This window comes from Mirounga leonina, unplaced genomic scaffold (assembly GCF_011800145.1).
Source record: "Mirounga leonina isolate KUSES-001 unplaced genomic scaffold, KU_Mleo_1.0 Mir_176, whole genome shotgun sequence".
NCBI lineage: Eukaryota > Metazoa > Chordata > Mammalia > Carnivora > Phocidae > Mirounga > Mirounga leonina.
Window position 1 is genome coordinate 29,275,214 of NW_023270454.1, and position 12,760 is coordinate 29,287,973.

At 36.0% G+C, this 12,760-nt stretch overlaps 1 protein-coding gene across 4 annotated transcripts in view; it reads left to right on the plus strand.

Moving 5' to 3' along the window:
• PDGFC (platelet derived growth factor C) overlaps positions 1-12,760 on the plus strand; it is a 201,148-nt gene that overhangs the window by 143,729 nt on the left and 44,659 nt on the right. For all 4 annotated transcript variants that reach the window (XM_035022838.1, XM_035022839.1, XM_035022836.1 and 1 more), the window contains exon 3: positions 3,737-3,917. In XM_035022838.1, coding sequence (XP_034878729.1) covers positions 3,737-3,917 — 181 coding nt within the window. The remainder of the gene's footprint in view (positions 1-3,736; positions 3,918-12,760) is intronic.

The following is a 12,760-nucleotide window of genomic DNA, read 5'->3' on the forward strand; positions in this document are numbered from 1 at the left end:
TGGCTTTCCTCACATTCCCCCAACTGCTCCTTTTCAGGATGTTTTTGTTCCCGGCTCTTTTCTTTCTTCCCACACTTGTAAGGTTCTTGTTTCCCGGCATCCCTCAGATATCGATGATTCTGTTTCCTACCAGCGTTACCTCCATGGCCGTCCCTCATCTGCTCTAAGGGTGGCAAACTCAGGGGACCTCTGTGGGCAGGTACTGTAAACAGATGATGATCTGAGTATTAAAACAGGAACAACAGCAACAGCATAGAAAGTCGATGGGGATCTTTAAAAACTTAGAACATGTCCCATGTCAAGCTCTCTCCACTTGGTCCCTGCCTCAGTTGTTATGAAGGAATGAAGGTCCAGTGTTCATTCCTTCAGTCACCAAATACTGATACGGCGCTTAGTGTGTTCCTAGCATGTAGGTGTCAGGGATAAGGCAGGAGATTGAAGATACCACCCCTCCTGGAGCTGACATCAATTCCGGAGATCTGAGGAGTCGTACCAGGGCTAATGATATTTAGTATTACCAGATCTTCAAATCTAATTTAAAAAAAAAGCCAGAAATCCAGACTTTTCTGTGAAATTCCACTTTTTAGAATGTTGACTTAAATTTTGAAAAGAAACATGGAGCCTGTTAAAACTCCACCGACCTGTTTGCAACATTGGCCTACAAAAAAACATCTGACTCTGAAGTACCAAGGCCTTTCTACCTACATCTGTTTTTCCAGCTTGATCTTCATCTACTTCTTTGTTTCCCACCCTCTATTCACAGCGCACCATGCCTGGCCCCCTCTTTCTGCTGTTGCATCTTATGTATTGTACTTCTCACCACAATGCGTTTTCATTTCCCCTCTTTTTACCCCTGGTCAATCAGTACTCACTGACAGCCCAAATGTTCCTTTGTAATCTGACCCTAATCTCACTGTATAAAATTACTCCTACTCTGCCAGTATTCCACAGTATTTCCTACATACTCTCATTAGAGCACTCACCAAAGTGCTTTATGGGCCCTGAGCCCAAAGAAGCTATCGTTTCATCTTTGTATCCTAAGAACCTAGCAAAACACATTGCACCAAGTCAGCGCTTCTTAAATGTTTGCAGAATGATTGAGCAGGTCTGAAATCTGGCTCTCTTCAAACTCACAGTGGTGGTAACCTACATTATATAGGTTTAGGAACAGACAGACACTGAATAAAAGCTTTGTTTCACATGCAAACAATCTTGATGTAAAAATTACCCTTTCATATAAAATGGTAGTTATCCACTTTTGTATCAAGTATATCTGAAATAACTACTTGGGTCTGTTCTGCCCAACTCCTCTGACCCCTGAGCGCACCCCTTTTCGGTCCCACCACACACATACACCGAACTCCTAAAATGGCAATACTGGAGGACTTACACATTTGTCATTGATGACCCCAGACTCGTCACATGGTGTAGCAGATATTCTCTTCTTTGTATTTGAGTTTTCTTATTTATTGTTTTCAGACTCCAAAGGTTATATTAAAAGTTCATGTGGAGGTGGGAGCGAGGGATGGAGGATGGAGATGAAGGACAGCTTTACTGAATGGCAGCCGTGTGCCATGTTTTAGGTACTACACAGGTATCCTGTCTTGAAACATCCCCGTGAGCTAAGTAGTGTTGTCATCAATGTAAGGCCAAGAAAATGAGGCTGAAACAGGTTAAGTTACATGTCATAAGAGAGTTCTGGATACTTCTTCAGGATGAAGATGAATAGGTAGAATTGGCCTGTTACATACTTTGTATATAATTTTCACCATTTTTTTTCTGTAAATTCAATACTGCACAAAATGTATTATTTTTAGTTGTCTAGCATCTACTGAATTTAGATTTTTGAAAAAATCTACCAGTGATTTCTAACCACGTCAGACATACCTTTTAAGAAAAATTTTGCAGTATCCTCTTTAGTATTCTGAAGTGAGTTTATGGAAGTGATCATCTATTTATGTGCACAGTTGTTTAAAATATAAATACAATGGCATGTGTGCTACAGAAACCAGAAATAGCAAAGTAAGTTCTATGAAAATAATGGATTTAAATACATAAGGACACATGCACAGTTACATTAGGAAAATAAAAGTGGTCAGATGCTTGCATCTTTTAAGTAGACTCATTGTGAATCTGACCATTATAGATACAGATGAATATGTATACTTTTAATTGTTTTAATCGTGATGCAGATAGTATAAGCAGTGTTCCTGTTTGTGATATGTTTTTCCAAAATGGTAATTCTTGGTAAAGTTCCAAAACATGGAAACTTTCTTCAACTTATTTAATAGCTGAATTTCTGGAAAATTTGGTTTTAACTAAAACCGCAAAACATATTTATGTTTATATGTGAGATAATTGTTAGTTTCCAGACTCGATGTGCTATATCAGAAATGTCGCCCATATGAATGTCCAGTGAACTGTTTGAAAGGCTCGGAGAACATGGGACAAATACTAACTTCCAGGATTTTCCATTGTTGAACATCACTGGACCTTGCCCACTACATGTCATAGTGCCCTCCTCACCCCTGGCCTCAACAGAGCCGAAAATTGTCCCTACAGGTCATTTCTGAAACATTTTCTTAAGAGACAGTACTGCTCTTGATGAGTACCACTGATCTAAGCTTCCCAAAACCAAAGTATATAAAAATCAGTTCCTTTCTTCAAGGATTTAAGAGGTTAAGAAAATGGATCACTTGTTGGGGCTCCTGAGTGGCTCAGTTGGTTAAGCGTCTGCCTTCGGCTCAGGTCGTGATCTCATGGTCCTCGGATCAAGTCCCACATCCCGCTCCCTGCTCAGTGGGGAGTCTGCTTCTCCCTCTCCCTCTGCCTCTCCTCCAGCTGGCATGACTCTCTCTCCCTCTCTCATGCTCACTCTCTCTCTCTCTCTCTCAAAGAGAAGAAAAGAAAATGGATCACTTGCAAATAGAGTGAATATTGAAAATATGTGTTTATCAAAAAGAGAAAGATGGTGAGCTAAGAACACCCAGAGAGGTCTCACAGAGGCAGACTAGTACAAAGTGGGATTTGAAGGATGTGCATGTAATGATGTGGCTCTAGAAAAGCTTGCATCAGATGAAGAAAGAGAGCCAGGGAGTCTGACTAGGACGAAACCATTACTGTCAGACAGTAATGGGCAATGATAATAGTGATTAAGGTTAGAGTAGAACTGTCGTGTCCAAATGGAAATTAAATTGAATAATTCACAAATTGAATGTCAGACATGGTTGCTGCATACAAAATACTTAAGTGTTCAGATGGCTGTTCAGTGAATTTGAAGTTCATTAACAGTTTTTTTGTTTGTTTGTTTTTTAATTATTTATTTATTTATTTGAGAGAGAGAGAGAGAGAGAGAAACAGCATGAGAGGGGATAGGGTCAAAGGGAGAAGCAGGCTCCCCGCTGAGCCGGGAGCCCGATGTGGGACTCGATCCCAGGACTCCGGGATTATGACCTGAGCCGAAGGCAGTCGCTTAACCAGCTGAGCCACACAGGCGCCCTCATTAACAGTTTTATGGAAGGCTTAGAATAGAAGACTCATTTCCCTTTAATGGAGAATGCATTTTCAGTTGTATCTCTTCTTTGGAATATTTTACTATATTTACCCAGTTAAATTTGGAATGGACTCCTGGCGATGGTCCCTAGATAGATTCACTGTATCCATGATCATGGAATTTGAATTGCTAAAATAGCAGATCATATGACTTTATGTCTTTTTTTGTCTTTGTGTCTTGCAGGTATGACTTTGTAGAAGTTGAGGAACCCAGTGATGGAACTATATTAGGGCGCTGGTGTGGTTCTGGTACTGTGCCAGGAAAGCAGATTTCTAAAGGAAATCAAATCAGGATAAGATTTGTATCTGATGAATATTTTCCTTCTGAACCGGGGTTCTGCATCCACTACAACATTGTCGTGCCAGTAAGTACCACTTAGAGATCCCCTTATTTAATTGGGTTAGTTATTTGTTTACTTACTTAAAAAAGGATCGGGAAAAACAAAAAACAAAAACCTTTCCCTAGCTTGATTTTTTTTTTATCCATAAACATCACTGTGGTATCACAAATAACTTAAATTTCATCACTGTAGATCATTAGCCATGTTAAAAACCTTCTCAGTGCAATGAGATAACTTGTTTTTTACAACATTTAGGAGATTGCGTCATACCCATTCTCCTGTAACTCACTGTCTGATATTTCAGTGTTTATGTGAAGTTACATATGTAGATAGCATTTTTTTCTTGGAAAAAAATAGGAAAAATGGTGTATTTATTACTCTTACCATTTAGATCACCATCAAAATTTGGACTGTATAATGTCTTCCTGAATTTCAAGTTTGAATTATATTAAATAATAAAATACTATTTTAGTTTTCTAGCCTTTCTGGAGACCTTTCTGATATGATACCCTTTTGCATTTTGCTAACTGTTATTCTCACTTTAAAGATGTAAATTTTGAAGCTTGACATGGGATTGTAATGGTTCTAATATTCAAATTCATTTATATATTTGGAATAAATACATTGCAGAACTAGAAAGCCAACACTATTTGACATTAACGCCATTTTAGCTAGATTCATGTCTGTAATTGCCCTAGAAGTCCATGTTCTTAATTTGATGTTTTACTGTTCCCCCCCCCAATTAAGGTGGCATCATTCCTTTGTTGTACCCACCAAAGATTTATTTTTTAAATGTGTTGTTTATGAATCCGCACATAACATTTTTCTTTTTATTGAGAAAGGTAAACTTACTATTCTTTTTAAAATCAATGTTTTAGTAAAATATATTTTAAAAAGTAGTTATCTCCATTTTCCGACTTATCCTAATACTTATCCTGCTTAAATAACATTTCTGGCTCTTTCGTTTCAAAAAAGAAGTTTTGAAATTCTCACTGGAATTTAAGAAATCTACTTCTCCTAGTTATAATTGTTACTATAATTTTAGTTATATCCTGATTGCTTGTACCCTTTATTTTATGCCAGCAGGCACACTGAGCAACCAAAAAAGGAAATTTCGCCTTAACACTACAATATGAATATAATATACAAAGTTTAATATTGATTCCATATTTCCTAATTGGCTTCATGAATTGCTAGCTTGCTGTGTGCATTGTTCTTATACCCAGAAAGAGCACAGATGTTGATACGTGTAACCCACACTATGTTATGTTCCCAGTGTGCCTGCTGGTTTGCTAAGTCTTCTGTCAAAATCATTGAAGATACCATTTTCTATGTAATTTTAAATGGTGATATTATTGATCATACTTAAAATGCGTAATAGGTGACACCTTCATATTTGTATGAGTACTTCAGAATTACTACAAGCAATGTGAGAAATATAGTAAGAGGGTTTTCAGTATTTTTGGTGTGATGCAACAAATAGATACAAAAGTTTAAAATAATACATAAATAAAGTGTATTTATCCCAAATCTGTGAGAAAAATAAACTTGGAACTGAGAAGATATTTATATTTTAAATAAACTGTTCTTTTCATGTTATATATTGATTTAAATATGTATAACTAGCAATCTACTATCATGCTACAGAATAAGACATGAAAGGTAAAATACATGTATATATGCCGAGACCGAGGGTTGTCTTTTCCTAATTTTGTGACTGCATGGGTTAGTTAGTTGTATAACCCAGGAGTCGTATGGATTAAATAAAATATGTAAAGATAAAAACACAGGAAATCTATAGTGTTGTACTCAGTTCTGGGTACATTATAGGTTGTTAATAAATAACTTGAATGCTGAGTTGATCATACCACTCACTCACTCCAGCTTAACTAACAGAAGATTCACTGACACCTGTGTTTTTATCGGTGAGAGTATAGCAGGTTCCTGAGCGTTGAAATGAGATAAAACATCATAAGGGTCTGCAGTAAGTACCTCCCATCCTCTTGACTCAGAAGGGCTCTGCCACCTGGGTTTGACCTGCTTCTAGAGATTTACTGTGATTAAGATCAGAAACTGCATCTGAAAGACTTTAGAAGAAAGGTGTATCACCAGTTACATCATTAAAATTAAATTCAGTGTATTTTTCAATAGTTGCTGAAATCCTTTGATAAATTGCAAATGTGGGCTTTGGTGGGCTGTGAATTGACCTTCTCCCAGCATCTACGGAGCCACAGTTTGCATGGCACCCAAGTTGACCTGTGCTGGGCTGCAGAAAAAGGAAATACGTAGAGATGCGACATAGGAGATCTTATATTAATTTGCCTCCTGCTTAGGAAAACAACAACCATTGGACGTCAAGAAAAAAGAAAATGTGATGACATGGTCCTACATTGCCTAAGAAGTGTTATTTGGTGATCTTAATTTTGCCAGATTGTTCTCCGGGGAGATTATTGATACATGATTTTTATAATCTCACAAGCTTCAGTTCTGTTAAATTTATTTTGGCAATTTATCTGCCTTTTCTTCACCTATCCTTTGGCTTGGGTCCATGTTTCCATCTCTTCTCCCACACAGCCACACTCCTATTCTCTCATTCCTGCGGAAAGCTGAGATTTGGTTAGTGAAAATTTGACACGTGATTTTGCTGTTAAGCCTTCCAGAATGTTTTGAATTATCATTGTGTATTGCTAAATGACATCCCTCCCTCCATGCCTCTCCTCCCCACAACATTATTACTAGCAGGGCAACAATCCATCAATCTTATCTGTGTATCAATGAATGAAAGCCTAAGGGAAGAAAGTTTGCCTTTTCAAGAAGAGACTTAAAAGTTCTTGTGGCATTTGCTCAAGGGCACGTGCACCTCCAACCCCTGGATCATCTCTGATGCTTTTTTTTTTTTTTTTTTTTTTTTGCCAAGGATGAACTTCATAATTAGCACGGCCAGCTTCCCAGAAGCATTGGTCTTATTGACTGCAAACCCACCATGGCAAAATAGGACCTTAGGGACCACTGGCCACAGTGGTTTCTTAATTTTGTCATGATAACAGTGATGCGAACCACAGGTCCTTAATGGACTATTAACTTCCTGAATTGAGGTTTCTACTGAGTGCCTAGCACAATGCCAGACACATGGCAGCTGCTCACTAGTACCTCATGGAAATGTAGCCAGTTCCCCTCAGAGTTGTCTAAACCCATGTAGAGCTACACTGACTTCTCATTCACTATTTGGTACCCTTGTTACTGTTGTATAATATTGCTGACTCATACACTAGAGCACTGACAAATCACAATAATGACACCAGCTAGTCTCCTGGTCATGATATAGTAAAACTGGTTTCTGTCTCTCCCTCTCTCTCTTCCTCTCATTTTGGTGGGGAGTGGAACATCGGGAGTAAAGACATTGGTACGTCCTTAGGACATCATAACCATTAATGTGTATAATCATACTTACCTGCGCTTTTATAATTAACTTAATAGTTTGCGTCTGCTCACACACCAACAGAAACTTGGAGGTTAATCAATTTTTTTCCAGGACAGTTGTGGAGAAAGTTTATTTTAATATTCTTTATAGTTTACAAGTAAGGGAGATCGCTCTGCAGCCTTCTTTGGGAGCATGAATGGATATGTTTGATTCTAGCCAACCTTTAAGGTTGATTGATTCTATACCAACCTTAGACAGTATATATCTTAGCAGTAGTAGTTTTAATACATTAGTTATAATTTTCGGAAATGGTGTTGCCATACATGTTGCCATTAAAAACCAAGTTCACCTTTATCAGATGATTTATCCACTCTTTTCCCTCTACTAATGAATGAGAGTGCACATAGGTAAAACAAGGATTACTTATTACTTTGAATAAAGTGATGTTGATTTAATATTTAAAGATTTTATTTTATTTTATTTTTGAAATGTGTGCAAATATAATTTATTCAACTAAGCAAAAATGATTGCTTCCCTTAGCATATATTCCACACTTCTCAAATCCTAGGAGTATTTTAGATGCATAAGAGTCCTCTTAAATTCTTTCTAATGATGTGACACATAACCATTACTCATATGAGTAAATATGTCACATTATAAGATTATTTATTTATTTATTTATTTTTTACAAATTCTTTTATATGTAGTTATACTGTTCCTTGTAATATTAAGATTTTAGTTTCATATTCTTGATTCTCAGATATCTTAGAGTAAAACAAATAAAATTTATCTTTCCATTTTACTGTTTGAAGTTGATATTATAGGCTGAGTTTTACTTTAGAAAAAACTTCAGCATGAGATATTTACCTGAAATTAAAGCTTGTTGTTTATAGCTTTAAAAAAAAGCATACTGGATTTACTATATAAATTTAAAATGTAACATTTCAATGTTATTTTCAAGAATTATTTATGGAAATAATATACTCCCCCACTATGCACCATTAATAAATAATGAAAAATAAATCCATGCAAATCGATGCCAAACAATATATACTCAGCTTTTATGATTGTGCATAAGGAGTTAATAATGTCTTTGATTTTTTTTTTTTTTTTTTCTTCATGCTAAAAAAAAGGGCCTGGTAGATTAGCAGTGAGAGATTGTTTGGGAAGAAATGAAGCAAAACTGAAATAAAACAGTGCAAGCTTGTTTCTGTTTGGAGGCCACACACATTGAGAGCCCAGCACACATTTCAGATCTCTTACAAAGAAAAGAAAATTTCTTGTTTAATTTTGGAGTAATTTATAATAGATTATGTATGTTTTACTCTGTACTGTAGCATAAGCACCATTATTTAAAAATGTGAAAAAACCTACAAAGGCTGAAAAGCATCTTTTCTTCTATCATCACAAGACTTTATTAAAAGATTATTTGTAAAAAAAATAAATCTTTAATATACAAATATTGCATATTTTTATCAATTACTTCAAAAAATTATTTCAAAAATTACTTATTTTTAAGTAAAATATACAAATCCAAATATGAATTTTTCAGTGGTTTTACTCTTTACATATAGAACTATTTCCTCTTGAATATATATTGTTTGTAATATATATGTTTTAAAAGGTTATGAGATTTGAGGATTTTTTTTCTCTCCAATCTGGTTAAAATTTTGAAGGATAATTAAAATACCATTGATTTCTTTTAAACGGTGTTGTTGAATATTATATTTTTTCAGGAGTTTTAATCTCAGCTTTTGATCAGAAGTAATAACATAATATTTTCAGCAATTCATTTACTCTCATTTTTCGTTTAATAAATGGATCGGTTTAGATTAAGAGAAATAGACGTTATAGCTACCGTACTAATTCACTCCATATATTTTTATTTTCTTGCCTTTATTGTCTGAAAAGAGGAGTGTGGGGTGATGAATGAACTGAAGGCTCTTTTAACTCACAACAACTCATCTTTCATGTTGCTTCTGAATTTTTCCTATTATTTCTTACTGTTTTCTTTTTTTCACTGATTAGCAACAGTTGTTTGGATCTCACATTTTTTTAAATTTCTTTTTAGTAAAATCATACCGAGAGATTAAATAATGCTAGAGAATGGCATGCAAGTATTGTAACCACTTTATAATCCCAACTATGGGTTTTCCTTAATAGTGATTTTGTAAATTACTTGTCCAGAGTTAAGTCAGTGCCTGGCTAGTGTGCACTATAGAAGGGTGTATGGTTTCTGTGGGGAAGGCTTAGAAGGACACTTGATGCCTGAGGTGCCATTAAGGAATGCATGACTGATTGCCAAAGTAGTTATTAATTATGCGGGATACAGAGAACAAAGCAGCTCAGTGAATATTGAGGTTGGAGGGAGAAAGGAGGAGGGGGATATTTTTCTCGTCCCTTCTGGCATGTGCCAGTAGGTTATTTCACTGTTAATATCATGTAAAGAAAAGTCTTAACTGAAGGCCAAATTTGCTTTTATGTTCAGGTTAAGAAAAATTCCAAGTAACTCTCAAACAAGGTATCAAATTCATTTTCTTACGGAAAAAAAAAAAAGCAGCATACCTGGAATAAAAATCCTTAGAGCAATATTGTAACCCTGACCCCATAGGAAACAAATTCAGTGTTAGAATGTCAAGATTTTTAAAAATTGCAAATCTTCATAACAAATTGCACTGTATTCCTATATTACTGTATTAAACCGATTTTAGTGAATGAAAAATTTAGGTTGTAAACCTTTAAAATACATTTTTATTTACCTTAAGAGAGAATTAAGAGAAAAAAATTGTTCTTTGATTTTTTTGTAGTATTTAGAGAATGAAAGAAGTTATTTCAAGTACTTCATGTCTGTACTGTAGTCTGAAACACTTTTTGAATGATTAGGTTTTTATTAAAATATACAATGTAATTGTATATTTATGCAGGGAGTCTAGAGATGACAGTATTTTATTACATCAAAGAAATTACACAATTGCTACAGAGACTAAGCTTTTACTTGGCTAAGAGCTGTTTAATGTATTTTTCTACCAACTTCTACCTCATGGACACAGTGATCTCTTTCATGTGAAGATCATGGCTTCTCTTCCATTTCTACTGACTCTTTTTGTTCCAGTTAACTCCTAGCTATCTAAGAAAGAATTTCACAGATGGTATGATTTGTAGTGAGAAAGAAAAAGGCAGTTGGTGCGACTGCAGGAATGGTAAATGGCAGACAAACCACTTTAAGTTGAAATATAGTTATAAATAAGAATTTAGGAAAGCTTGAAGTTTGATTGACTTATATTTTATATCTAAAGCCACAAAGATTTAAAAGCTTAGAGTTAATATGGCCCTAAACCTGATGGAATTACTCTCTAGAAGTTTGTTGCAATTGAAAATGATAAAATAAATACTTGGTCTTCAGTATCCCCATCCATTTTCCTGTTAGGTCTTTCAACAGGCATTGAAGGATATTTGAGGAAATATTTTGTTGTGAGAAAATTAAAAAATGTATATGGCATTGCCCTGGGTCTCTGAGAACTTACCTTGTTTTGAGGGGAAAAAAATGTGTGTGCGCGCACACACACACACACACACACCCCTATACACCTATATAAATACACTACATGAATAAGTGTAATATAAGTGTTCTGGAAAGATTTGAAGAAAGAGGGGCAATTGGTGAGAGCAGAGGAATATTATAACTGTTAGATTAAATGAAAAAACAATCAAACAAAAACCCTGGAAGTGACTTAGTATAGGTTTGATATCAAATATATTATTAAAAATCCCCAAAGAGTTTATTAAAAACCGTATCATCAGATATCAGAGATTATGATTCTCTTGATCTGGAATGGTGCCCAGTTATCTGCATTTTCATCAAACATGCTTGGAGATTCTGATATAAGATGTCCTCATGTTGAATTTGTGGGTGAGAAGTTGCTCTAAACTATAAACTGAGCAGATGCAGAGACTTTTACTACAAGATGTTGGGGAATTACTTTTCATTTTCAAACAAACATGAATATTTTTGGGGAACAGATTGGAAATTCTGCATGAATATTTTCTTGCTAACATACCCACGTGTTCTGTTTTTTTTCAGGATTGCAAAAAAGTAGGCCTTTCTCATAGAATTAGATGGATAGATTTCAATTTGTTAATACTTGCATTTATTGTCCCGGCTTTTCTAAGTTATGAATTGAAGCTTATCAGTTCTGTCAACTGTCAGTATCTCTTACCCATGCAACTAGAACAGATGACAGACACTCTGCCTTCTTTTCTAGCTCCACACTAAGCTTCTCTGATAATTCACATATAGCATAGCTCCAGCACTGAGCACAGTTCTAGACTAGATATTCATTTGTTCTGTGGTGTAAGGCACCATTATTAATAAAATAAGACAGTCCCAACCATCAGTCCCCTCATAAACTTCTTCACATGTCATTTTAATTTTTGTCTGAGTTACAGTTGCACGTAGTTTTAAAAGGCAAATATTTCTCTTAGCCTTGTTACAAAAATAACAGTTGCGGGGCACCTGGCTGGCTCAGACGTTAAGCGTCTGCCTTCAGCTCAGGTCATGATCCGAGTCCTGGTATCAAGCCCCGCGTCAGGCTCCCTGCTCCGCGGGAAGCCTGCTTCTCCCTCTCCCACTCCCCCTGCTTGTGTTCCCGCTCTCGCTGTGTCTCTCTCTGTCAAATAAATAAATAAAATCTTAAACAACAACAACAACAGAAATAGCAGTTGCCCCCACTTTCCTCTGTGCACACTATTTTCCTGGACCTTGGAGGCAAGCGCTTCCAGTTCTTTTAATGGATTCTTTTAGACTTGACCTCTCTACCTTCTTGTAACATGCTTTTTTTTTTTTTTTAAGGTTTTTTTATTTATCTATTTGACAGAGAGAGAGATAGCGAGAGCAGGAACACAAGCAGGGGGGTGGGAGAGGGAGAAGCAGGCTTTCAGCCAAGCAGGGAGCCTGATTCAAGGTTCGATCCCAGGACCCTGGGATCATGACCTGAGCCGAAGGCATACACTTAACAACTGAGCTACCCAGGCGCCTCACCTGTAACATGCTTTTGTTGCCGCTTCTTGATTCTTTGGTTTTAAGAATAATCTATGATCTTCATTTGACTTCACTCTCTGGAAGGTGAGGTGTTTACTTTCTTCCACCCTCCTGCATTTACCACACATGCAGACAAATCCCATCACTGCCTCCTCTAGTAAATCCTGATTCTATCAAGATCCAGATCCACAGTGTACATTATGGTGACTATGGAATCATGGTTCACAGCTGAGCCATGAAGTATATACTATGACTGCATTTCCTTTCCTGCCTTGTTTTGTTTTGTTTTCCCTAAAATTGTGTTATATTTTGGTTTGTTTAGCTTTCTATTTATTTATCACTGATTCAACCCCAAACTGTGCCTCATATTGTGTGAATCTCTTCTCAAATACAGTCAGACACATTAGT